Source organism: Dunckerocampus dactyliophorus, chromosome 13 (genome assembly GCF_027744805.1).
Source record: "Dunckerocampus dactyliophorus isolate RoL2022-P2 chromosome 13, RoL_Ddac_1.1, whole genome shotgun sequence".
Classification (NCBI taxonomy): domain Eukaryota; kingdom Metazoa; phylum Chordata; class Actinopteri; order Syngnathiformes; family Syngnathidae; genus Dunckerocampus; species Dunckerocampus dactyliophorus.
Genome location: NC_072831.1, coordinates 1724008 through 1751804, shown reverse-complemented (window position 1 = coordinate 1751804; position 27797 = coordinate 1724008). Strand labels below are relative to the sequence as shown.

Here is a 27797-nt window from a genome sequence, read left to right as displayed (position 1 = left end):
GAACTACAGTATACACGTGTTGAACATTTCAGGATAAATAATAAGAAAGGTGCACAGTTGGGGGGTTGGTTAGGGGGTAATGTCCATTTGGGCCCACAGCCTAAAGTAGGCTTTTGAGTTTTGGCCCCCTGTGTGATTGAGTTTGACACCCCTGGTCTAACGGAACATTCAGTTCCCTACGAGGTGATGTGAACAAGTTGGTATTTCCTGAAACCTGCAGATAAGAAGCATTAGATGTGCACAGAGAGGTCACGCATTGGCGCCACGCAGGAAGATGAAACAAAGTTGCAAATGGCCGTTCTGGCGGACGCGTGACGACAATGGTATCAGCGCTTTGTCATAAAGGACGCCTCACTGGATGTCTGAGAGCAGACCCGCATCTTGGACCGAGAGGCAAACACACCTTTTGACCAACGTAAGTTACCTGACTCTGTATTTACCAGCCGCCTTTGACTTTCTTCTGTTGGCGCTGAAGGAGACGTGTGAGTCGTTGGTCTTTTCTTGATACGACTGGCAACATTTCTTGATTGACAAAGCACGTAAACGGTGCACTCGTTGTCTGGCATAATGAAAATAATAAGAGCTGAAGCAAATGTTAGCTAGCTTTGCTTTCGACATTCGTCTAAGTGTTTATGGGGTCTGTGGGGTTAAATGCTTTGGCCAGCAGGATTTGTGGCTACTTTGTCCTTTGAGTTATTTCTACTGTGTCATGGTGTCCTCACTGTTAGGTTGGTGGGGTTTAGCCCAATGTGTGTGTTTGGATTTTGTTTTATTGACTTATTTTGAAATCATTCATTGATTTTACTTAATTTTCCTTTATCCATCTCTCTCTCTCTCTGTCTTTCTCTCCCGTCCTGTGGTGTGTGTGTGTGGGGTGGGGGCGTCTCTTGCCTGCCTGGTGGGATGTGCTTGAGCTCCCCCTCCCTACCTTGGTCCATCTAACGCTCTTCCCTGTGGTGTGTGTGTGTGGTGGGCGTGTCGCTTGCCCGCCGGGGCGTTGCCTCCCCTTGCCTGCCTGCTGGGGTGTGCTTGCTCTCTGCCTCCCTCTCTCACCCTCACTTCCTTTCTCTGTCTTACACTCCTACCTCCTCATCCTCCCCTCCTCCCCCCGGCCTTGGTCCTGTGGTGTGTGCGTGGGGTGGGCGTGTCTCCCTCACTGGGGTGTTGTGTCCCCCTCTCTAACACCCGCTCCCTCTTGCTCTCTCTCACTCCCCGTCTCTTTCTCTCTTGTCCTTGGTTGATCTCTTCCCTCCTCCACTCACTCCTCCTCCCCCCGGCCTCGGTCCTGTGGAGTGGGGTGGGTCTCCATCCTAGGCCTGGCGGGGTGTGGCCTCCTGTTCCCGGTCGGCCCTTGTGCGTGGCATCTCTCTTCCTCCCACACACACGCACACACAGTGTCTGTAATAAAATAGTAATTCTTGTATGAATATTGTTAGCTGTGAGGGTCAATAATCATGCGGACGGAAAGACGGAAAGAAAGAAACATTCTCCTGTTGCACGGATGGTGCTTCACTTTGATGTTTTAAATGTGGTAGGACAGGACACGTTCAACAATGCTGTAGTGACGCGTATCTTTCAGGGAGCGAGACCAGATTTGTTGCTTCATCCGGTATTGATTGCTGTTGTGGCATTTTCCTCCCGTCCAGCGACCTTCATGTGTATTTTTCACAGCATAAGTCATGACTGCCTTATTTTTCCTTATTTTTTGGTGTTAATGTTGAAAAGATGTACCGTATGTATAAACAGCCGGTGCACAGTGTGCTTGAAGTATCACAAGTACCTTGATACTACCTTCTCTGTGAGCACATGAGTGGTTGAGGTGTTGTGTCGTGGACTCCAGTGTGACATGAATGGATGACTTTATTGTAAAATGATTTCATTGGGCCCCAGAAGCGGCGCTTGCTCTTTTTCTCTATTCCTTCATTGGTATCTGTACTTTAGGAGACTTATTTCCATTCCCTAGCGATCTATGGACGTCACTGATAGGCATGTGGTACGTACTGTCAGGGCTTTAAAGGAGTGAGGTGGATGTCATTGATACGCCCATCACTACTGTCAGGACTTTCAACGAATGATGCGGGTGACACGTAAGGCTTTCATGATGTTTATGACACGCTTGACAAAAGAAGCTGTCCTTGCAGGCAGCAGTGACAACTTGACAAGCCAAGTGGATGTCGGAAGAAGCCGTACGACGCAGAGAAAACCTGAGAGCGAACGAGTAAGCTAACATCATTGTTGCGTACAAAGACATACCCTCACATGGAAATGGTTTCACGACAAACAAGCTTGTGAAAAGGGTATTTCTTTTACAAATGGATGTAATGCATAGTTTGGAATCTCCGCTTGGGCATCTCTTGTGTGGAGTTTGTTCTGCCCGTGCGTGCGTGCGTGTGTTTTCTCCGGCTGCTCCCGTTTCCTCCCACATTCCAAGAACATCCATGTTAGGGTCATTGAATGACTGTGAGTGTGAATGGTGGTTTGTCCATACGTGCCCTGCCATTGGCCACCAGTCTAGGGGGTACCCCGCCTCTCCCCCAGAATCAGCTGGGATAGGCTCCAGCACAGTGCAGATAAGCAGCATAGAAGATGGATGGATGTTTTTATACTGAATAGTAGGTTTGACCAGAGACATCATTTTTAATGTACAGGCTGTTCCTTGATCACGAGTAGAGATCACGTCAGAAGCACTTTCATTTCCTCTTTTTTCCCCTTTCAGCTTTATCAGCACTGTTTTTCTGGATGTTGATTGCAGTTGTTGGGCTTTACGATGTCAGATGTTACCACTTTCAGCTTCAACTTTGATGTGACATAAGTACCCGATTCCCTTGCACGTGCGAGTCATTCCAGTGAATGACTCATAAGAACTCCAGCCAGTAAAAGGAATTGAGTTACCACCCATTCACCCCCCCCAACCCAATGTGGCCAATGTGTTCCAAGTGTACAAGTATTTGTAAAACGTCGTCATAACAATACCGTGTCTCGATGGTTTGGCCAGTCGTCATTTGAATAACATGCTGATGAGAACAAGCCATCATTTGGTGTCCAAAGTGTGGCCTGAAGGCCGTTAGCAGCCCGCGGCTGTTTTTTGTATCGGCTCGTGGAGCATTCTAAACAATGTTAACAACAAAAACTTCAACTGTTATGGGAATAAAATCAAAATATTATGAGACAAAAGTTCAACTCCAGTGAGAAAGTAAACATTTTTGACAGTAACATTGTAATATTATTTTTTTTTCTGTTCCGTCCAGCCTTTAAAGCAGATAGAATTGTAGATCTAAAAGCCCTCTGCCTGGGAGAAGTGTGATATACACTTCCCCTGTTACACAGAATTTGAGTAATATTATAAAGAAAATAACATTTTAGTCGCATAGCCTAGTTTTTTTTAAAGTTGTAACATGAGAAACAAACAAAATAAGATGAAGCTGTGTAACAATTTAGGTTGTGTAAAAAGTTCTAGTATTATGGGAATAAAGTCCAAATATTGTGGGATAAAAGTTGTAATCTAGAGAGACTTATTTTACGAGAATATTTTTGTCATATGAGGAAAAATGTACTTTAAAAAAATTCAAAAATTCAAGTTAATATAAGCTGTCATTTTTGGAAAATGAGGTTGGGTATAAAGTTTAAATGTTTATGGGAATAAAGTCAAAATATTACGAGACAAAAGTTGTAATTTAAAGAGAAAAAGTCGTAATTTTCCAAGAATGACTTTGAAATATTCTGAGGAAAAATAACGTCCTTGTTGTAGCATAGACTAGAAATGTGTATATATATGTTAAAGCCGTAATGTCATGACATAGTGTGCTATAATATGATGACATAAAGGCAAATTATGATGAGGACAAAAGACGTCGTGTAACAAAAAAGGTCATCATTTTAAAATGTTATTTTCGTAGCATAAAGTTGAAATATCAAAAAGCAGTTTAACAAAGTTTGTAATATGATGAAAAACAAAACCAAAAAAGTTACCAATTTTGGAAAATGAGGTCGATACAAAAGTTGGAATATTCCTAGAAGTAAATTAGCGTACGCCAGCCATCACCAGATGGCGGACCGGACTGGTGGCCCTTTACGGATCCGTGACCAATTCAAGTGAATGGGAAATATGCTAATACACAATCATGCTAACGGACCGATGGCATCGGCAGCTTGCAGGTGTCATTACTTGAGTTGTTACGGTTACGTATGTGCGGGGCCGCCCCTCCCTAAACGCAGAACACGCGCTGTGCTTAGGGCCTCATCTTCCAACCGGGCCACATTTTGCGTGAGGGGACGCATTTGCTCGGCAGCGCACGGTAGGCGGAGGAGAGAAAAGCGATCTGTAGTCTGGCCGTGTAATGATTGACAGCACTCGACATCTGACCAATCGGGGGTGCAGGCAGGCTCTTGCTTTCGGACGCAAAAACCAAAAACAGAGCAATGTGGTCTATTCCATTCACATAGACCACATTGCTCTGTTTCCCTCGTTGGACAACTCCTGTACGACTGAGAGCCTACACAGACGCAATCCTACCAACTCTGTTGTGTTATGTTTACTTGAATTTGGAGTTTATTTTATTAATATTTGTTATCTCAGGTTGATGTTTTTTATTATTAGTTAGTAATTCCATATTTATTTCAGGTTGAAGTTTTTCATTGAATATTCAGCTTCAATTTTTAAATGTCATTACTGATTTAACATGTAAATGTTTGAATTGTATTATTTCAGTTTGAAGTTGTTTATTTAATATTTATTTTTTTCGTGTTGAATTTTTTTTAAAACATTATTTACTTGAGGTTGAAGTTTTTTATTAAACATTAATTAAGTTCAGGTTGAAGTTGAATTTATTTGACTCATTCAGTCAAACTACTGTATCTATACTTGCAGCACATCTGTTGTCAAGTTAAAGGTCATTTTGTACATTTTGGTCAGGTTCCTGGTCAAAGTTAACGGCAACAATTCTTGCTCATCTTCCAGCACGTGTGTCTGAACACGCCTGATCACTTGAGCACCGCATGCGCTCCAAGATGGGGACACCTGGAGGGGTGTTCCTGTTCCTCCTCGTGCTGATCACCGCTGGAAACATTCCAGGTACCATAATCAATACATAATACTGGGCTGGGTGTGCACAATAGCACAGCAATTGTAATGCAACGCTATCATACCCTGACTGCAAGCACCATCAAAAACATCTGCACTCTTTTGGATTCATTTTACTTGTCTGCTGCTCACACTGGCAAAACTCATTGTGGAGCAACCGTATTTTTATTTTGCACCCAAGACACCCACAAATGTCAACACAAAACACATTTTTAGAGTTTTACTCTGATAGTTTTACATGCAGTAAGCTATTGGAAATGCATATTAATACGTATGATACATAAATGGGGCCGCACGGTGGTCTAGTGGTTAGCATGTTGGCCAACACAGGAACAGCCTGGAGATGGGAAGACCTGGGTTGGATTCTCCCTTGGGCATTTCTGTGTGGAGTTTGCATGTTCTCCCCGTGTGTGGGGGGGTTTTCTGGGTACTCCGGTTTCCTCCCACATTCCAAAAGCATGCATGTTAGCTTCATTGGCGACTCTACATTGTCCATAGGTATGAATGTGAGTGTTTGTCTATATGTGCCCTGCCATTGGCTGGACACCAGTCAGTGTACCCCACCTGTCACCCGAAGTCAGCTGGGATAGGCTCCAGCGTGCCCCCGCGACCCTAATGAGGATAAATGGATGGATACATAAATGATGAATGAAAGGCAGAAGCCAAGGGTGATATTTTGGAAAAGATAATATCCAAGAAAACAAAATACATCTCACCTTTGTCGTGATATTATGATTTTATTCCCATAATATGTTGACTTACGACTGTAATATAATAACTTTTTATCCTACCTCATTTATTTTGTTTTAATTCAGTAGAAGTTTTTAATTCTTCAATATTTCAACACTATTCTACTAAAGTGGCATTTTTCATTCTCATATTACAAGTTTATTCTCATGAAATTGGGATTTTTAACTTTATTGTAAAATTCCAGCTGTTTTTTCCGTTTGTGCTGCTGTTTTTGTTCAACTGTAAACCCTCATAATGACTTTATTCCCATCAACCTTGGTAAATGTACTTCTCATAATATGACTTTATTCCCTAACTTCTAAGTTCTGATGGTTAATTTCCTAACTATTTCAACTTTTTTGGTCTCGTAATTATGACTTTTTTTATTTCACTTTATTTTTCCAAAACTGACACAACCTTACAAACAAGTGTTTCAACTTTATGACGCTTCAAGGACCTTTCCTCATAATTTGTCATTATTCTCATTTGACCTTTATTTTGTTGGATGACAAACGTATTCTCAAAATTTTGACCATATTCTGATAAAATCCTGATTATTCTACTGTTTGCTACAGCCGCAGCCCACACTTTGGACACCCCTGGGATAAATGAACACTTCAGGTCACTTTCATAGACGTGATTGTTGCCAAAGACACCTTGTGGCAGCGAGGTCAACACGGACGCCACCCTCCTGTTTTGCTATTGTTATTTTTCTAAAGCGAACGGGACGCTAACAAGGACGTTTGGCGATAAAAATCCGTTAGCGCTCACACTGTATTAATACCACCAAAGATATGGTACGCTTTTTGACATAAACGTGAAAAACACACGCTAGCATGACAGGCGTATGCTAATCGAAGTTCCACTGTAAATTCTTTTTGTAGAAGTCTGCCAAATAATAAATGTCAAATCAATCTGAATAATTTGTCAATACAGTGCAGGTTGAGTCTATTTCACAGATTTTTATTAATAAAAAATGCAAACTCCAAGTTGCATGCAATTAAATAAGATGTATTGTCTTCTGCCAGCTGTCCAGTTCGATTGCAAAGGAACCAGGTGTCGAGCAGGCTTGGACTGCATTGGGGGGGCGAGATGTGCCGACCCTTGTGAGAACTACGTGGAACTGAAAGACGACTGGCGTGCCATAGAAACTCCTCCTTTGACGAACAACTGTGATGAACACATTGAGAGGAAGGGCTGGGTTCGTCTGTTCCTAGGTGGCAGGAGTGCACATATTCCTGAGCACTGTGTAGGACCTCTGAGATGTGGGACCGGTGCACCAATGTGGATGGCTGGACAACATCCCACACAACTGGGTGAACTTGTACCTCGCACAGTGTGTTCTTCCTTTTATGGAGGTTGCTGCATTCACCAGAATAAGACCATCCATGTCAAGCTGTGCTCTAATGCTGATTCCATCTTCTACGTGTACAAACTGGTCAAGCCACCCGGATGCAATTACGCCTACTGTGCAGGTATGTGTCATTCAAAGCATTTTTTACAATCAAATATGCAGCAGAATAATTCAGAATCTTTAGTCGGGATCTTTGTGGTGTAAGAAGGTTACGTCACCACCTGATAAGAACAATCATGCTACCAGATATACCAGTCTATACAGTATGATCAGTGTCATGATGTGCAGCGATATGGTATTTGTGAAGGTGACTGTCATGGATTTTCATATTTTGGCATGTGACTCAAAGCAAATGAAATAAAACCATCAATGCCCCATAATGTTTTCTCCAGAATTGGATCCTCCGCGCCTCAGTCAGATTATTTGTGGCCCTGACAAAATTGAAGTGGGCGTGGCTAGAGCGAACATGACGGCCGCTGGTTATGAACCACTGACTGCCCACCTGGCATTCCACAACTGTTCCTGGACCAGGGAGCAAGATGGTGTCGTGTGGTTCAAAGCTGACATCTGGGCCGGTGCCTGTGGAAACACACTGACGGTAAAGAGAAGCACACACACACGTACTGTAGACATTTCATGTCCGAGGCCTAATGTCTCAATAAAAGGCTGCATTTGATGAAGACTTCTCATGTGTTTTTCAGACCAACAGCACACATGTCATCTACTCCAACACTTTATCCATCCAGCCAGCAAAGAGTGATTCCTCTCCCCCCCTGCGTCTTCCTTTTTCATGCGAGTATCCCCTGAAGACAGACGCCAGACTGAAAGTGAACATCCAGTTGTGAGTAGTCATGAATGACTGTCACATTGATACAGTTAGCAATATGAGACGATTTCGAATGATTCTAGGAAAGTAGAAACATTTAGAAGAGCCAGATGTTGTATCCTCACAGGTTGCTGCCATGTTCTATCAGTGTTGTGTTGTGGAATTGTTTCACATTTCTACATGCTTGAGTATGTTTGTGTAATATTTATACTTTATTTCGACACTGAAAGGAGTTGTGTTTGCTTTTGTGTGAAGGCCCAATGAAGAGGTTGGTCAGCACCACAATCTCCCCCTGGTCATCGGTGATCCATCACACCAATCTGGAGCTGTGAAGGTGGACCCACCACGCTGGCAAGTTACATTTCAACAGAATTGCGGAGCACTGCACTGCACTCTGCTGCAGACCCACAATAACGAGAGAAGAACTTGCTTTGAGTACATGTGTCTTTTATTGACAGGGAGGAAGGTGCCTTTGTTGGCACAGGTGCCACCCAGGCCTCCATGACCCTGCTCCAGGAATCGAAATATACAGAGACTTATGCAGCAGGTGCGGAGGGCTTTCAGTTACATGTGGGGGTCTCTGTGGACAAGAGTGATCCCAGCTTGGTGGTTGTTTTGGAGGACTGCTTCGCTTCTCCCTCATCAGATTCTGATCGTACTGGACAATACTCCCTCATCCAAAACAAGTATGTCTTTGCTGAAGTGGACTGACTATGGAGACAAGATGCAGAATGCTGATAAAAGGTTGTTTCTATTATTAGGTGTCCCACTAAGCGCCAGCAAGTGTCTGTGATTGAGAGCGGCTCGTCCCACCAGGCTCGTTTCTCCGCCCTGCTCTTCCTTCTTCAGGGAGAACCCCGAGATTTTGACCTCCACTGCAGGCTCAGCCTGTGTGACCAGAGGAGTTCCTCCTGCAGTCCGGGTTGTGAAGGTAAAAATGAGGTTGAAGACACTGAACCCTGTAGTCGACAGCAGGGGTGTCCAGACTTTTGCCATCAAGGGCGGCATAGTGAAAAATGAAAGGTTGCAACTTTGATATTTTGTGGAAAAGCCTATTAGTGTGAACTTAACTCTTAAAAAAGTCTTATGTAATACAGGGCGTATCCAAAGAAGTAGACCCTCCAAAAAGTAGCCACGAAAGTTCCAATTGAATATTTCCACGAAACGTCTTTTATTTGCATATGTTGGTATGGACATCATCCTTCCCTCCATACCAACATTTATTGCGTAATTGCATGCATGACTTTGTCACTTTGTCCTCAACTTGACCTCCATTTCTTTGGATGCACAGCTGTGCTCTCCTCCGCATGTCCCGCACTGCTGGCCTGATCATTCCCCCGCCCTGATTCGCTGTTGACTGCTGTGGAGGTCATGAAGTGGTATCACATACACTTGTGACGTGAGATGGCCCCACAGAATAAAGTCCAGCGGCGTCAAATCAAGTGACCCCGGGGGCCATTCCACCAAGCGGTTCAAAGCAAGAACACGGTCCCCAAAAAGCTCTTACAGCCGATCAGTTGCAGTTCTCCTCCGGTGTGGTGGAGCACCATCTTGGGCCCACCGAGCACGTGCCGACCAAAGACAAAACCGCGGCATTCCTCTTTTTAGGGTCGCGGGGGCATGCTGGAGCCTATCCCGGCTGACTTCGTGCGAGAGGCGGGGTACACCCTGGACTGGTGGCCAGCCAATCACAGGGCACATATAGACAAACAAGCATTCACACTCACATTCATACCTATGGACAATGTCGAGTCTCCAATGAAGCTAACATGCATGTTTTTGGAAGGTGGGAGGAAACAGGAGTACCCAGAAAACCCCCCCACACACGGGGAGAACATGCAAACTCCACACAGAAATGCCCAAGGGAGAATCCAACCCATGTCTTCCCATCTCCAGGCTGTTCCTGTGTTGCCAACATGCTAACCACTAGACCACCGTGCGGCCAACATACGCAAATAAAAGACGTTTCATGGAAATATTCAATTGGAACTTTAGTGGCTACTTTTTGGAGACTCTACTTTTTTATGCATTCTGTAGTTCACCTTTATGCTACTAAAATGACCTTATTTCTCATAAAGTTATGACGGTCTTGTAAAATCAGAACTTTTTGTTAGATGGAAACATTTTTCCTCCTCATATTAGCTTTATTTTTGCAAAATTACTGCTGATTTTTCTGTTGAATTTTTAGAATGTTCCACGGGCCAATAAAAAACAGCTGTGGGCTGCTAAAGGCCCTGGGCCGCACTTTAGACTTTGCACTTTGGTCTACAGTCTGATCAATGTCATGATCTGCAGCAACATGTTATTTGTGAAGGCGACCGTATTTTAATATTTTGTCAAACTACACACAGAAACTGAAATGAATGCCCCATGATGTTTGTTTAGATTTGGATCCCACATTCCCCAGTCGGCTCATTTGTGGCTCTGACAAAATGGAAGTGGGCATGGATTCGGCTCACGTAAGACGCGCTGGTTTTAACCCACTGACTGCCCACCTGGCATTCCGCAACTCTTCCCGGGCCAGGGTGCAAGATGGTGTCGTGTGGTACGAAGCTGACGCTCAGGCGGGTGCCTGTGGAAACACACTGACGGTAAAGAGAAGCACACACACACGTACTGGAGACATTTCATGTCCGAGGCAAACCAACAATAACATTTGTGTTTAGTATTGATGAGAACCTTTCTCCACGTTGATGCCATGCATGCTCAATTACCAATACCCAATGTCTCAATAAAAGGCTGCATTTGATGACATGTTCTCATCTGTTTTTCAGACCAACAGCACACATGTCATCTACTCCAACACTTTATTCATCTATCCGGAAAGCGCTGCGTTCTCCTATCTCCCCCTGAGACTTCCTGTGTCATGCGTGTATCCCTTGAAGACAGACACCAGACTGACCATCACATCCATCCTGGCGTGAGTAGTCATGAATGAATGGGACTTTGATACAATTGGCAATATGAGATGATTTAGAATGACTACAGTAAAGTCGAAACATTTTGCATAGCCGACCTTTCTACGTCACTCATGTTTACATTTTCTGCACGCTTGAGTATGTTTCTACAATGTTTATAGTTTATTTTGATACTGAAAAGAGTTGTTTGCTTTTGTGTGAAGGCCCAATGAAGAGGTTGGTCAGCACCACAATCTCCCCCCTGATGATCCAGCACGCCAAAGCGGAGCTGCAAAGGTGGACCCACCACGCTGGCAAGTATAAGGGTTACATTTTTACTCAATGTTAGAGCATTCATCCACAAGCAGGCCCATAACAATAGGGATGAGCCAGAATAAGATGGTCTGCGCATGCTTTGAGCGTATGTGTCTTTTATTGACAGGATGGAAGGTGTCTTTGTTGGCTTGGGTTCCGACGTGAGAGCCTCCATGGTCCTGTTCCATAGATGGGACTATACAGAGCCTTATGCAGCAGGTCCGGTGGTCCTTCCACTGGGCTCACAGTTACATGTGGGGGTCTCTGTGGACAAGAGTGATCCCAGCTTGGTGGTCGTATTGGAGGACTGCTTCGCCTCTCACTCATCAGATCCTGACACTCCTGAGAGATTCTCCCTCATCCGCAGCAAGTAAGTCTCTGCTTAGTCGGGGTGAATACGGAGACGAGATGCAGAATGCTGATGATAAACGTTGTTTTTATTAGATGTCCCGCTAACCGCCAACAAGTGTTTAAGGTTGAGAGCGGCTCATCCCTCCAGGCTCATTTCTCCACCCTGCCCTTCGCTCTTGAGGGACAAAACCAAGATGTTTACCTCCACTGCAGCCTCAGCCTGTGTGAGCGCAGGGGTTCCTCTTGCAGTCCCGTTTGTGAAGGTATGAAGGAAGTTACAGACAGTGTGGACCCATGTGGTGTAAGAATGTTCATCACATTGATAGAGCACCCATGCTACCAGATGTATAAAGTATGAACAATGTCATGATGTGCAGCAATATGTTCTCTTGTGAAGGTGACTCCTTTATGTTCATCTTTTGGCAAATTACACAGAGAAGATGAAACTAATTCCCCCATCATGTTTTGTTTAGATTTGGATCCACCACTCCTCAGTCAGCTTATTTGTGGCCCTGGCAAAATACAAGTGGGTGTGAACGCAGCCAGCGCAAGACATGCTGGTTATGAACCACTGACTGGCCACCTGGCACTTGTCAGCTGTGCCCAGACCAGGGAGCAAGATGGCGTCATGTGGTACGAAGCTGACACCCGGGCCGGTGCCTGTGGAAACACACTGACGGTAAAGAGAAGCACACACACACGCACGTACTGTAGACCAATGGTTCCCAAACTTTTGAGACATTTGACCTGAAGCCAAGTACCCCCACTCCTACACACTTAACTTATCTTAGTTCACTTGAAATATTCAACATATTTAGCGGGTTAATTCATTTGATAGTAATTCCGTATCAATATCAGTATTGTGGAATTGTTTGACATTTCTGCACGCTTGAGTATGTTTGTGTAATATTTATACTTCATTTTGATACTGAAAGGAGTTGTTTGCTTTTGTGTGAAGGCCCAATGAAGAGGTTGGTCACATCCTCACTGATGAAAAAGGAATCATCCTCATCTTTTATTCCAGTTTGATGTTGGCATCCTTGCCCTTGAAAGGGTTGAATTGAGCTTTACTTTTTTTGTCTGTGGTCTGCTTATTAGTTTAATACCAAAGTGATGTGGAAAGTTTAACAGTCATGATAAAGCAGTATCCGAAGTACAAAAACACATACAGCTAGCCATAAAGACTCGATTGCATGCGGGTATTGGAAACCCAATATAAACGTCAACATAAATACTCTTAAATCATCAAACCTATTTGTTACAATAATGCACACAAAGCGATGTACAGCTTGCTGTAATTCTCTTTCCTTTCTGCTCCATTTTCCTTGAGCCGTAAGGCGTTGAGGCACACTCGTAATTGTGAGTGTTAGGCGCTATAACAAGTGGTGTACCACCGGGGGTACGCGTACCCCACTTTGCTAACCTAAGCTGTAGACTTTTTAATGTCCAAGGAAAAGAAATGTTTGAACATAAATCCGTCCATCATCAATAAAAGGCTGCATTTGATGAAGAGTTCTCATGTGTTTTTCAGACCAACAGCACACATGCCATCTACTCCAACACTTTATCCATCCAGCCAGCAAAGAATGCTTCCTCTCCCCCCCTGCGTCTTCCTTTGTCATGCGAGTATCCCCTGAAGACAGACGCCAGACTGAAAGTGAACATCCAGTTGTGAGTAGTCATGAATGACTGTCACATTGATACAGTTAGCAATATGAGACGATTTCGAATGATTCTAGGAAAGTAGAAACATTTAGAAGAGCCAGATGTTGTATCCTCACAGGTTGCTGCCATGTTCTATCAGTGTTGTGTTGTGGAATTGTTTCACATTTCTACATGCTTGAGTATGTTTGTGTCATATTTATACTTTATTTCGACACTGAAGCATGGAATTCTATCTGAGGATATGGGAGTCTAAATAATCAAACCAAAGACTATAAACCAGTGAGATTTATTCCTAACAAAAAGTTTCTAGTACAGACGTCCGGGCCCATAACAGTCCCTGTATGCCTACAAGTAAGCGGGTCTTACTACAGCGCAGCTGGAATAAGGCAGCCTTTCTTTCCCTGCCCGGCAATTTTATACATTTTGAGACTGTGTAGGATGCAGGAGGTCTGGCGATCGTGGACCAATCAGCTCGTGCAGGGGGTTGGCGATGAGATCTTTTGAAGTCCGCCAGATGCTCGATAAAGCTTGCCCATTGGAGTGAAACTGTCATCTGTGTGCACTCAACCGGTGGGGGTTTGCCTGGGACATCCTGTTATCAACGTTGTCCTTCCTCTGAACCCTGTAGGCTCACCAGACCAACACAGCATTTAACATATAACTGTTGACCTAGCACGTCTGCTCTGGCCAAAGGTTTAACCCAAGTCAGGATGTGTGTGCGTGAATATCTTGAGTATGGTGCCCAAGTAACTACTAAGTAATGTGTATATAAACTATAATGCATAGCAATGCAAATCAACTAAGTAATATAGATGTATGGTAATTATGATGCATAATAATGTAAGTCAACTAAATAATGTAAATATATGTGAATTAGGCATAATAAAAATAATCTACTTCTCCAACACTGAAAGGAGTTGTGTTTGCTTTTGTGTGAAGGCCCAATGAAGAGGTTGGTCAGCACCAGAATCTCCCCCTGGTCATCGGTGATCCATCACACCAATCTGGAGCTGTGAAGGTGGACCCACCACGCTGGCAAGTGTAAGGGTTACATTTCAACAGAATTGCGGAGCACTGCACTGCACTCTGCTGCAGACCCACAATAACGAGAGAAGAACTTGCTTTGAGTACATGTGTCTTTTATTGACAGGGAGGAAGGTGCCTTTGTTGGCACAGGTGCCACCCAGGCCTCCATGACCCTGCTCCAGGAATCGAAATATACAGAGACTTATGCAGCAGGTGCGGAGGGCTTTCAGTTACATGTGGGGGTCTCTGTGGACAAGAGTGATCCCAGCTTGGTGGTTGTTTTGGAGGACTGCTTCGCTTCTCCCTCATCAGATTCTGATCGTACTGGACAATACTCCCTCATCCAAAACAAGTATGTCTTTGCTGAAGTGGACTGACTATGGAGACAAGATGCAGAATGCTGATAAAAGGTTGTTTCTATTATTAGGTGTCCCACTAAGCGCCAGCAAGTGTCTGTGATTGAGAGCGGCTCATCCCACCAGGCTCGTTTCTCCGCCCTGCTCTTCCTTCTTCAGGGAGAACCCCGAGATTTTGACCTCCACTGCAGGCTCAGCCTGTGTGACCAGAGGAGTTCCTCCTGCAGTCCGGGTTGTGAAGGTAAAAATGAGGTTGAAGACACTGAACCCTGTAGTCGACAGCAGGGGTGTCCAGACTTTTGCCATCAAGGGCGGCATAGTGAAAAATGAAAGGTTGCAACTTTGATATTTTGTGGAAAAGCCTATTAGTGTGAACTTAACTCTTAAAAAAGTCTTATGTAATACAGGGCGTATCCAAAGAAGTAGACCCTCCAAAAAGTAGCCACGAAAGTTCCAATTGAATATTTCCACGAAACGTCTTTTATTTGCATATGTTGGTATGGACATCATCCTTCCCCCCATACCAACGTTTATTGCGTAATTGCATGCATGACTTTGTCACTTTGTCCTCAACTTGACCTCCATTTCTTTGGATGCACAGCTGTGCTCTCCTCCGCATGTCCCGCACTGCTGGCCTGATCATTCCCCCGCCCTGATTCGCTGTTGACTGCTGTGGAGGTCATGAAGTGGTATCACATACACTTGTGACGTGAGATGGCCCCACAGAATAAAGTCCAGCGGCGTCAAATCAAGTGACCCCGGGGGCCATTCCACCAAGCGGTTCAAAGCAAGAACACGGTCCCCAAAAAGCTCTTACAGCCGATCAGTTGCAGTTCTCCTCCGGTGTGGTGGAGCACCATCTTGGGCCCACCGAGCACGTGCCGACCAAAGACAAAACCGCGGCATTCCTCTTTTTAGGGTCGCGGGGGCATGCTGGAGCCTATCCCGGCTGACTTCGTGCGAGAGGCGGGGTACACCCTGGACTGGTGGCCAGCCAATCACAGGGCACATATAGACAAACAAGCATTCTCACTCACATTCATACCTATGGACAATGTCGAGTCTCCAATGAAGCTAACATGCATGTTTTTGGAAGGTGGGAGGAAACAGGAGTACCCAGAAAACCCCCCCACACACGGGGAGAACATGCAAACTCCACACAGAAATGCCCAAGGGAGAATCCAACCCATGTCTTCCCATCTCCAGGCTGTTCCTGTGTTGCCAACATGCTAACCACTAGACCACCGTGCGGCCAACATACGCAAATAAAAGACGTTTCATGGAAATATTCAATGGGAACTTTAGTGGCTACTTTTTGGAGACTCTACTTTTTTATGCATTCTGTAGTTCACCTTTATGCTACTAAAATGACCTTATTTCTCATAAAGTTATGACGGTCTTGTAAAATCAGAACTTTTTGTTAGATGGAAACATTTTTCCTCCTCATATTAGCTTTATTTTTGCAAAATTACTGCTGATTTTTCTGTTGAATTTTTAGAATGTTCCACGGGCCAATAAAAAACAGCTGTGGGCTGCTAAAGGCCCTGGGCCGCACTTTAGACTTTGCACTTTGGTCTACAGTCTGATCAATGTCATGATCTGCAGCAACATGTTATTTGTGAAGGCGACCGTATTTTAATATTTTGTCAAACTACACACAGAAACTGAAATGAATGCCCCATGATGTTTGTTTAGATTTGGATCCCACATTCCCCAGTCGGCTCATTTGTGGCTCTGGCAAAATGGAAGTGGGCATGGATTCGGCTCACGTAAGACGCGCTGGTTTTAACCCACTGACTGCCCACCTGGCATTCCGCAACTCTTCCCGGGCCAGGGTGCAAGATGGTGTCGTGTGGTACGAAGCTGACGCTCAGGCGGGTGCCTGTGGAAACACACTGACGGTAAAGAGAAGCACACACACACGTACTGGAGACATTTCATGTCCGAGGCAAACCAACAATAACATTTGTGTTTAGTATTGATGAGAACCTTTCTCCACGTTGATGCCATGCATGCTCAATTACCAATACCCAATGTCTCAATAAAAGGCTGCATTTGATGACATGTTCTCATCTGTTTTTCAGACCAACAGCACACATGTCATCTACTCCAACACTTTATTCATCTATCCGGAAAGCGCTGCGTTCTCCTATCTCCCCCTGAGACTTCCTGTGTCATGCGTGTATCCCTTGAAGACAGACACCAGACTGACCATCACATCCATCCTGGCGTGAGTAGTCATGAATGAATGGGACTTTGATACAATTGGCAATATGAGATGATTTAGAATGACTACAGTAAAGTCGAAACATTTTGCATAGCCGACCTTTCTACGTCACTCATGTTTACATTTTCTGCACGCTTGAGTATGTTTCTACAATGTTTATAGTTTATTTTGATACTGAAAAGAGTTGTTTGCTTTTGTGTGAAGGCCCAATGAAGAGGTTGGTCAGCACCACAATCTCCCCCCTGATGATCCAGCACGCCAAAGCGGAGCTGCAAAGGTGGACCCACCACGCTGGCAAGTATAAGGGTTACATTTTTACTCAATGTTAGAGCATTCATCCACAAGCAGGCCCATAACAATAGGGATGAGCCAGAATAAGATGGTCTGCGCATGCTTTGAGCGTATGTGTCTTTTATTGACAGGATGGAAGGTGTCTTTGTTGGCTTGGGTTCCGACGTGAGAGCCTCCATGGTCCTGTTCCATAGATGGGACTATACAGAGCCTTATGCAGCAGGTCCGGTGGTCCTTCCACTGGGCTCACAGTTACATGTGGGGGTCTCTGTGGACAAGAGTGATCCCAGCTTGGTGGTCGTATTGGAGGACTGCTTCGCCTCTCACTCATCAGATCCTGACACTCCTGAGAGATTCTCCCTCATCCGCAGCAAGTAAGTCTCTGCTTAGTCGGGGTGAATACGGAGACGAGATGCAGAATGCTGATGATAAACGTTGTTTTTATTAGATGTCCCGCTAACCGCCAACAAGTGTTTGAGGTTGAGAGCGGCTCATCCCTCCAGGCTCATTTCTCCACCCTGCCCTTCGCTCTTGAGGGACAAAACCAAGATGTTTACCTCCACTGCAGCCTCAGCCTGTGTGAGCGCAGGGGTTCCTCTTGCAGTCCCGTTTGTGAAGGTATGAAGGAAGAAGTTACAGACAGTGTGGACCCATGTGGTGTAAGAATGTTCATCACATTGATAGAGCACCCATGCTACCAGATGTATAAAGTATGAACAATGTCATGATGTGCAGCAATATGTTCTCTTGTGAAGGTGACTCCTTTATGTTCATCTTTTGGCAAATTACACAGAGAAGATGAAACTAATTCCCCCATCATGTTTTGTTTAGATTTGGATCCACCACTCCTCAGTCAGCTTATTTGTGGCCCTGGCAAAATACAAGTGGGTGTGAACGCAGCCAGCGCAAGACATGCTGGTTATGAACCACTGACTGGCCACCTGGCACTTGTCAGCTGTGCCCAGACCAGGGAGCAAGATGGCGTCATGTGGTACGAAGCTGACACCCGGGCCGGTGCCTGTGGAAACACACTGACGGTAAAGAGAAGCACACACACACGCACGTACTGTAGACCAATGGTTCCCAAACTTTTGAGACATTTGACCTGAAGCCAAGTACCCCCACTCCTACACACTTAACTTATCTTAGTTCACTTGAAATATTCAACATATTTAGCGGGTTAATTCATTTGATAGTAATTCCGTATCAATATCAGTATTGTGGAATTGTTTGACATTTCTGCACGCTTGAGTATGTTTGTGTAATATTTATACTTCATTTTGATACTGAAAGGAGTTGTTTGCTTTTGTGTGAAGGCCCAATGAAGAGGTTGGTCACATCCTCACTGATGAAAAAGGAATCATCCTCATCTTTTATTCCAGTTTGATGTTGGCATCCTTGCCCTTGAAAGGGTTGAATTGAGCTTTACTTTTTTTGTCTGTGGTCTGCTTATTAGTTTAATACCAAAGTGATGTGGAAAGTTTAACAGTCATGATAAAGCAGTATCCGAAGTACAAAAACACATACAGCTAGCCATAAAGACTCGATTGCATGCGGGTATTGGAAACCCAATATAAACGTCAACATAAATACTCTTAAATCATCAAACCTATTTGTTACAATAATGCACACAAAGCGATGTACAGCTTGCTGTAATTCTCTTTCCTTTCTGCTCCATTTTCCTTGAGCCGTAAGGCGTTGAGGCACACTCGTAATTGTGAGTGTTAGGCGCTATAACAAGTGGTGTACCACCGGGGGTACGCGTACCCCACTTTGCTAACCTAAGCTGTAGACTTTTTAATGTCCAAGGAAAAGAAATGTTTGAACATAAATCCGTCCATCATCAATAAAAGGCTGCATTTGATGAAGAGTTCTCATGTGTTTTTCAGACCAACAGCACACATGCCATCTACTCCAACACTTTATCCATCCAGCCAGCAAAGAATGCTTCCTCTCCCACCCTGCGTCTTCCTTTGTCATGCGAGTATCCCCTGAAGACAGACGCCAGACTGAAAGTGAACATCCAGTTGTGAGTAGTCATGAATGACTGTCACATTGATACAGTTAGCAATATGAGACGATTTCGAATGATTCTAGGAAAGTAGAAACATTTAGAAGAGCCAGATGTTGTATCCTCACAGGTTGCTGCCATGTTCTATCAGTGTTGTGTTGTGGAATTGTTTCACATTTCTACATGCTTGAGTATGTTTGTGTAATATTTATACTTTATTTCGACACTGAAGCATGGAATTCTATCTGAGGATATGGGAGTCTAAATAATCAAACCAAAGACTATAAACCAGTGAGATTTATTCCTAACAAAAAGTTTCTAGTACAGACGTCCGGGCCCATAACAGTCCCTGTATGCCTACAAGTAAGCGGGTCTTACTACAGCGCAGCTGGAATAAGGCAGCCTTTCTTTCCCTGCCCGGCAATTTTATACATTTTGAGACTGTGTAGGATGCAGGAGGTCTGGCGATCGTGGACCAATCAGCTCGTGCAGGGGGTTGGCGATGAGATCTTTTGAAGTCCGCCAGATGCTCGATAAAGCTTGCCCATTGGAGTGAAACTGTCATCTGTGTGCACTCAACCGGTGGGGGTTTGCCTGGGACATCCTGTTATCAACGTTGTCCTTCCTCTGAACCCTGTAGGCTCACCAGACCAACACAGCATTTAACATATAACTGTTGACCTAGCACGTCTGCTCTGGCCAAAGGTTTAACCCAAGTCAGGATGTGTGTGCGTGAATATCTTGAGTATGGTGCCCAAGTAACTACTAAGTAATGTGTATATAAACTATAATGCATAGCAATGCAAATCAACTAAGTAATATAGATGTATGGTAATTATGATGCATAATAATGTAAGTCAACTAAATAATGTAAATATATGTGAATTAGGCATAATAAAAATAATCTACTTCTCCAACACTGAAAGGAGTTGTGTTTGCTTTTGTGTGAAGGCCCAATGAAGAGGTTGGTCAGCACCAGAATCTCCCCCTGGTCATCGGTGATCCATCACACCAATCTGGAGCTGTGAAGGTGGACCCACCACGCTGGCAAGTGTAAGGGTTACATTTCAACAGAATTGCGGAGCACTGCACTGCACTCTGCTGCAGACCCACAATAACGAGAGAAGAACTTGCTTTGAGTACATGTGTCTTTTATTGACAGGGAGGAAGGTGCCTTTGTTGGCACAGGTGCCACCCAGGCCTCCATGACCCTGCTCCAGGAATCGAAATATACAGAGACTTATGCAGCAGGTGCGGAGGGCTTTCAGTTACATGTGGGGGTCTCTGTGGACAAGAGTGATCCCAGCTTGGTGGTTGTTTTGGAGGACTGCTTCGCTTCTCCCTCATCAGATTCTGATCGTACTGGACAATACTCCCTCATCCAAAACAAGTATGTCTTTGCTGAAGTGGACTGACTATGGAGACAAGATGCAGAATGCTGATAAAAGGTTGTTTCTATTATTAGGTGTCCCACTAAGCGCCAGCAAGTGTCTGTGATTGAGAGCGGCTCATCCCACCAGGCTCGTTTCTCCGCCCTGCTCTTCCTTCTTCAGGGAGAACCCCGAGATTTTGACCTCCACTGCAGGCTCAGCCTGTGTGACCAGAGGAGTTCCTCCTGCAGTCCGGGTTGTGAAGGTAAAAATGAGGTTGAAGACACTGAACCCTGTAGTCGACAGCAGGGGTGTCCAGACTTTTGCCATCAAGGGCGGCATAGTGAAAAATGAAAGGTTGCAACTTTGATATTTTGTGGAAAAGCCTATTAGTGTGAACTTAACTCTTAAAAAAGTCTTATGTAATACAGGGCGTATCCAAAGAAGTAGACCCTCCAAAAAGTAGCCACGAAAGTTCCAATTGAATATTTCCACGAAACGTCTTTTATTTGCATATGTTGGTATGGACATCATCCTTCCCTCCATACCAACATTTATTGCGTAATTGCATGCATGACTTTGTCACTTTGTCCTCAACTTGACCTCCATTTCTTTGGATGCACAGCTGTGCTCTCCTCCGCATGTCCCGCACTGCTGGCCTGATCATTCCCCCGCCCTGATTCGCTGTTGACTGCTGTGGAGGTCATGAAGTGGTATCACATACACTTGTGACGTGAGATGGCCCCACAGAATAAAGTCCAGCGGCGTCAAATCAAGTGACCCCGGGGGCCATTCCACCAAGCGGTTCAAAGCAAGAACACGGTCCCCAAAAAGCTCTTACAGCCGATCAGTTGCAGTTCTCCTCCGGTGTGGTGGAGCACCATCTTGGGCCCACCGAGCACGTGCCGACCAAAGACAAAACCGCGGCATTCCTCTTTTTAGGGTCGCGGGGGCATGCTGGAGCCTATCCCGGCTGACTTCGTGCGAGAGGCGGGGTACACCCTGGACTGGTGGCCAGCCAATCACAGGGCACATATAGACAAACAAGCATTCTCACTCACATTCATACCTATGGACAATGTCGAGTCTCCAATGAAGCTAACATGCATGTTTTTGGAAGGTGGGAGGAAACAGGAGTACCCAGAAAACCCCCCCACACACGGGGAGAACATGCAAACTCCACACAGAAATGCCCAAGGGAGAATCCAACCCATGTCTTCCCATCTCCAGGCTGTTCCTGTGTTGCCAACATGCTAACCACTAGACCACCGTGCGGCCAACATACGCAAATAAAAGACGTTTCATGGAAATATTCAATGGGAACTTTAGTGGCTACTTTTTGGAGACTCTACTTTTTTATGCATTCTGTAGTTCACCTTTATGCTACTAAAATGACCTTATTTCTCATAAAGTTATGACGGTCTTGTAAAATCAGAACTTTTTGTTAGATGGAAACATTTTTCCTCCTCATATTAGCTTTATTTTTGCAAAATTACTGCTGATTTTTCTGTTGAATTTTTAGAATGTTCCACGGGCCAATAAAAAACAGCTGTGGGCTGCTAAAGGCCCTGGGCCGCACTTTAGACTTTGCACTTTGGTCTACAGTCTGATCAATGTCATGATCTGCAGCAACATGTTATTTGTGAAGGCGACCGTATTTTAATATTTTGTCAAACTACACACAGAAACTGAAATGAATGCCCCATGATGTTTGTTTAGATTTGGATCCCACATTCCCCAGTCGGCTCATTTGTGGCTCTGGCAAAATGGAAGTGGGCATGGATTCGGCTCACGTAAGACGCGCTGGTTTTAACCCACTGACTGCCCACCTGGCATTCCGCAACTCTTCCCGGGCCAGGGTGCAAGATGGTGTCGTGTGGTACGAAGCTGACGCTCAGGCGGGTGCCTGTGGAAACACACTGACGGTAAAGAGAAGCACACACACACGTACTGGAGACATTTCATGTCCGAGGCAAACCAACAATAACATTTGTGTTTAGTATTGATGAGAACCTTTCTCCACGTTGATGCCATGCATGCTCAATTACCAATACCCAATGTCTCAATAAAAGGCTGCATTTGATGACATGTTCTCATCTGTTTTTCAGACCAACAGCACACATGTCATCTACTCCAACACTTTATTCATCTATCCGGAAAGCGCTGCGTTCTCCTATCTCCCCCTGAGACTTCCTGTGTCATGCGTGTATCCCTTGAAGACAGACACCAGACTGACCATCACATCCATCCTGGCGTGAGTAGTCATGAATGAATGGGACTTTGATACAATTGGCAATATGAGATGATTTAGAAAGACTACAGTAAAGTCGAAACATTTTGCATAGCCGACCTTTCTACGTCACTCATGTTTACATTTTCTGCACGCTTGAGTATGTTTCTACAATGTTTATAGTTTATTTTGATACTGAAAAGAGTTGTTTGCTTTTGTGTGAAGGCCCAATGAAGAGGTTGGTCAGCACCACAATCTCCCCCCTGATGATCCAGCACGCCAAAGCGGAGCTGCAAAGGTGGACCCACCACGCTGGCAAGTATAAGGGTTACATTTTTACTCAATGTTAGAGCATTCATCCACAAGCAGGCCCATAACAATAGGGATGAGCCAGAATAAGATGGTCTGCGCATGCTTTGAGCGTATGTGTCTTTTATTGACAGGATGGAAGGTGTCTTTGTTGGCTTGGGTTCCGACGTGAGAGCCTCCATGGTCCTGTTCCATAGATGGGACTATACAGAGCCTTATGCAGCAGGTCCGGTGGTCCTTCCACTGGGCTCACAGTTACATGTGGGGGTCTCTGTGGACAAGAGTGATCCCAGCTTGGTGGTCGTATTGGAGGACTGCTTCGCCTCTCACTCATCAGATCCTGACACTCCTGAGAGATTCTCCCTCATCCGCAGCAAGTAAGTCTCTGCTTAGTCGGGGTGAATACGGAGACGAGATGCAGAATGCTGATGATAAACGTTGTTTTTATTAGATGTCCCGCTAACCGCCAACAAGTGTTTGAGGTTGAGAGCGGCTCATCCCTCCAGGCTCATTTCTCCACCCTGCCCTTCGCTCTTGAGGGACAAAACCAAGATGTTTACCTCCACTGCAGCCTCAGCCTGTGTGAGCGCAGGGGTTCCTCTTGCAGTCCCATTTGTGAAGGTATGAAGGAAGAAGTTACAGTGTGGACCCATGTGGTGTAAGAATGTTCATCACATTGATAGAGCACCCATGCTACCAGATGTATAAAGTATGAACAATGTCATGATGTGCAGCAATATGTTCTCTTGTGAAGGTGACTCCTTTATGTTCATCTTTTGGCAAATTACACAGAGAAGATGAAACTAATTCCCCCATCATGTTTTGTTTAGATTTGGATCCACCACTCCTCAGTCAGCTTATTTGTGGCCCTGGCAAAATACAAGTGGGTGTGAACGCAGCCAGCGCAAGACATGCTGGTTATGAACCACTGACTGGCCACCTGGCACTTGTCAGCTGTGCCCAGACCAGAGAGCAAGATGGCGTCATGTGGTACGAAGCTGACACCCGGGCCGGTGCCTGTGGAAACACACTGACGGTAAAGAGAAGCACACACACACGCACGTACTGTAGACCAATGGTTCCCAAACTTTTGAGACATTTGACCTGAAGCCAAGTACCCCCACTCCTACACACTTAACTTATCTTAGTTCACTTGAAATATTCAACATATTTAGCGGGTTAATTCATTTGATAGTAATTCCGTATCAATATCAGTATTGTGGAATTGTTTGACATTTCTGCACGCTTGAGTATGTTTGTGTAATATTTATACTTCATTTTGATACTGAAAGGAGTTGTTTGCTTTTGTGTGAAGGCCCAATGAAGAGGTTGGTCACATCCTCACTGATGAAAAAGGAATCATCCTCATCTTTTATTCCAGTTTGATGTTGGCATCCTTGCCCTTGAAAGGGTTGAATTGAGCTTTACTTTTTTTGTCTGTGGTCTGCTTATTAGTTTAATACCAAAGTGATGTGGAAAGTTTAACAGTCATGATAAAGCAGTATCCGAAGTACAAAAACACATACAGCTAGCCATAAAGACTCGATTGCATGCGGGTATTGGAAACCCAATATAAACGTCAACATAAATACTCTTAAATCATCAAACCTATTTGTTACAATAATGCACACAAAGCGATGTACAGCTTGCTGTAATTCTCTTTCCTTTCTGCTCCATTTTCCTTGAGCCGTAAGGCGTTGAGGCACACTCGTAATTGTGAGTGTTAGGCGCTATAACAAGTGGTGTACCACCGGGGGTACGCGTACCCCACTTTGCTAACCTAAGCTGTAGACTTTTTAATGTCCAAGGAAAAGAAATGTTTGAACATAAATCCGTCCATCATCAATAAAAGGCTGCATTTGATGAAGAGTTCTCATGTGTTTTTCAGACCAACAGCACACATGCCATCTACTCCAACACTTTATCCATCCAGCCAGCAAAGAATGCTTCCTCTCCCCCCCTGCGTCTTCCTTTGTCATGCGAGTATCCCCTGAAGACAGACGCCAGACTGAAAGTGAACATCCAGTTGTGAGTAGTCATGAATGACTGTCACATTGATACAGTTAGCAATATGAGACGATTTCGAATGATTCTAGGAAAGTAGAAACATTTAGAAGAGCCAGATGTTGTATCCTCACAGGTTGCTGCCATGTTCTATCAGTGTTGTGTTGTGGAATTGTTTCACATTTCTACATGCTTGAGTATGTTTGTGTCATATTTATACTTTATTTCGACACTGAAGCATGGAATTCTATCTGAGGATATGGGAGTCTAAATAATCAAACCAAAGACTATAAACCAGTGAGATTTATTCCTAACAAAAAGTTTCTAGTACAGACGTCCGGGCCCATAACAGTCCCTGTATGCCTACAAGTAAGCGGGTCTTACTACAGCGCAGCTGGAATAAGGCAGCCTTTCTTTCCCTGCCCGGCAATTTTATACATTTTGAGACTGTGTAGGATGCAGGAGGTCTGGCGATCGTGGACCAATCAGCTCGTGCAGGGGGTTGGCGATGAGATCTTTTGAAGTCCGCCAGATGCTCGATAAAGCTTGCCCATTGGAGTGAAACTGTCATCTGTGTGCACTCAACCGGTGGGGGTTTGCCTGGGACATCCTGTTATCAACGTTGTCCTTCCTCTGAACCCTGTAGGCTCACCAGACCAACACAGCATTTAACATATAACTGTTGACCTAGCACGTCTGCTCTGGCCAAAGGTTTAACCCAAGTCAGGATGTGTGTGCGTGAATATCTTGAGTATGGTGCCCAAGTAACTACTAAGTAATGTGTATATAAACTATAATGCATAGCAATGCAAATCAACTAAGTAATATAGATGTATGGTAATTATGATGCATAATAATGTAAGTCAACTAAATAATGTAAATATATGTGAATTAGGCATAATAAAAATAATCTACTTCTCCAACACTGAAAGGAGTTGTGTTTGCTTTTGTGTGAAGGCCCAATGAAGAGGTTGGTCAGCACCAGAATCTCCCCCTGGTCATCGGTGATCCATCACACCAATCTGGAGCTGTGAAGGTGGACCCACCACGCTGGCAAGTGTAAGGGTTACATTTCAACAGAATTGCGGAGCACTGCACTGCACTCTGCTGCAGACCCACAATAACGAGAGAAGAACTTGCTTTGAGTACATGTGTCTTTTATTGACAGGGAGGAAGGTGCCTTTGTTGGCACAGGTGCCACCCAGGCCTCCATGACCCTGCTCCAGGAATCGAAATATACAGAGACTTATGCAGCAGGTGCGGAGGGCTTTCAGTTACATGTGGGGGTCTCTGTGGACAAGAGTGATCCCAGCTTGGTGGTTGTTTTGGAGGACTGCTTCGCTTCTCCCTCATCAGATTCTGATCGTACTGGACAATACTCCCTCATCCAAAACAAGTATGTCTTTGCTGAAGTGGACTGACTATGGAGACAAGATGCAGAATGCTGATAAAAGGTTGTTTCTATTATTAGGTGTCCCACTAAGCGCCAGCAAGTGTCTGTGATTGAGAGCGGCTCATCCCACCAGGCTCGTTTCTCCGCCCTGCTCTTCCTTCTTCAGGGAGAACCCCGAGATTTTGACCTCCACTGCAGGCTCAGCCTGTGTGACCAGAGGAGTTCCTCCTGCAGTCCGGGTTGTGAAGGTAAAAATGAGGTTGAAGACACTGAACCCTGTAGTCGACAGCAGGGGTGTCCAGACTTTTGCCATCAAGGGCGGCATAGTGAAAAATGAAAGGTTGCAACTTTGATATTTTGTGGAAAAGCCTATTAGTGTGAACTTAACTCTTAAAAAAGTCTTATGTAATACAGGGCGTATCCAAAGAAGTAGACCCTCCAAAAAGTAGCCACGAAAGTTCCAATTGAATATTTCCACGAAACGTCTTTTATTTGCATATGTTGGTATGGACATCATCCTTCCCTCCATACCAACATTTATTGCGTAATTGCATGCATGACTTTGTCACTTTGTCCTCAACTTGACCTCCATTTCTTTGGATGCACAGCTGTGCTCTCCTCCGCATGTCCCGCACTGCTGGCCTGATCATTCCCCCGCCCTGATTCGCTGTTGACTGCTGTGGAGGTCATGAAGTGGTATCACATACACTTGTGACGTGAGATGGCCCCACAGAATAAAGTCCAGCGGCGTCAAATCAAGTGACCCCGGGGGCCATTCCACCAAGCGGTTCAAAGCAAGAACACGGTCCCCAAAAAGCTCTTACAGCCGATCAGTTGCAGTTCTCCTCCGGTGTGGTGGAGCACCATCTTGGGCCCACCGAGCACGTGCCGACCAAAGACAAAACCGCGGCATTCCTCTTTTTAGGGTCGCGGGGGCATGCTGGAGCCTATCCCAGCTGACTTCGTGCGAGAGGCGGGGTACACCCTGGACTGGTGGCCAGCCAATCACAGGGCACATATAGACAAACAAGCATTCACACTCACATTCATACCTATGGACAATGTCGAGTCTCCAATGAAGCTAACATGCATGCTTTTGGAAGGTGGGAGGAAACAGGAGTACCCAGAAAACCCCCCCACACACGGGGAGAACATGCAAACTCCACACAGAAATGCCCAAGGGAGAATCCAACCCATGTCTTCCCATCTCCAGGCTGTTCCTGTGTTGCCAACATGCTAACCACTAGACCACCGTGCGGCCAACATACGCAAATAAAAGACGTTTCATGGAAATATTCAATTGGAACTTTAGTGGCTACTTTTTGGAGACTCTACTTTTTTATGCATTCTGTAGTTCACCTTT

At 44.9% G+C, this 27797-nt stretch overlaps 1 protein-coding gene across 8 annotated transcripts in view; it reads left to right on the top strand.

Annotated features, from left to right (window-relative positions):
• The first annotated feature begins 254 nt into the window (after positions 1–254).
• LOC129192445 (uncharacterized) overlaps positions 255–27797 on the top strand; it is a 34528-nt gene continuing 6985 nt past the window's right edge. For 2 of the 8 annotated variants that reach the window (XM_054796502.1, XM_054796497.1), the window contains exons 1-38: positions 256–415; positions 4958–5071; positions 6838–7284; positions 7556–7761; positions 7865–8004; positions 8245–8340; positions 8448–8675; positions 8751–8920; positions 10375–10580; positions 10764–10909; positions 11111–11200; positions 11329–11571; positions 11646–11815; positions 12026–12231; positions 13084–13223; positions 14157–14258; positions 14368–14595; positions 14671–14840; positions 16295–16500; positions 16684–16829; positions 17031–17120; positions 17249–17491; positions 17566–17735; positions 17949–18154; positions 19007–19146; positions 20080–20181; positions 20291–20518; positions 20594–20763; positions 22218–22423; positions 22607–22752; positions 22954–23043; positions 23172–23414; positions 23489–23658; positions 23868–24073; positions 24926–25065; positions 25999–26100; positions 26210–26437; positions 26513–26682. In XM_054796502.1, coding sequence (XP_054652477.1) covers positions 4996–5071; positions 6838–7284; positions 7556–7761; positions 7865–8004; positions 8245–8340; positions 8448–8675; positions 8751–8920; positions 10375–10580; positions 10764–10909; positions 11111–11200; positions 11329–11571; positions 11646–11815; positions 12026–12231; positions 13084–13223; positions 14157–14258; positions 14368–14595; positions 14671–14840; positions 16295–16500; positions 16684–16829; positions 17031–17120; positions 17249–17491; positions 17566–17735; positions 17949–18154; positions 19007–19146; positions 20080–20181; positions 20291–20518; positions 20594–20763; positions 22218–22423; positions 22607–22752; positions 22954–23043; positions 23172–23414; positions 23489–23658; positions 23868–24073; positions 24926–25065; positions 25999–26100; positions 26210–26437; positions 26513–26682 — 6466 coding nt within the window. In that variant the 5' untranslated portion in view covers positions 256–415; positions 4958–4995. Of the gene's footprint in view, positions 416–2141; positions 2219–4957; positions 5072–6837; positions 7285–7555; positions 7762–7864; positions 8005–8244; positions 8341–8447; positions 8676–8750; positions 8921–10374; positions 10581–10763; positions 10910–11110; positions 11201–11328; positions 11572–11645; positions 11816–12025; positions 12232–13083; positions 13224–14156; positions 14259–14367; positions 14596–14670; positions 14841–16294; positions 16501–16683; positions 16830–17030; positions 17121–17248; positions 17492–17565; positions 17736–17948; positions 18155–19006; positions 19147–20079; positions 20182–20290; positions 20519–20593; positions 20764–22217; positions 22424–22606; positions 22753–22953; positions 23044–23171; positions 23415–23488; positions 23659–23867; positions 24074–24925; positions 25066–25998; positions 26101–26209; positions 26438–26512; positions 26683–27797 lie in introns of all 8 variants that reach the window. The other 6 variants (XM_054796498.1, XM_054796504.1, XM_054796500.1 and 3 more) reach the window with 6 other exon arrangements.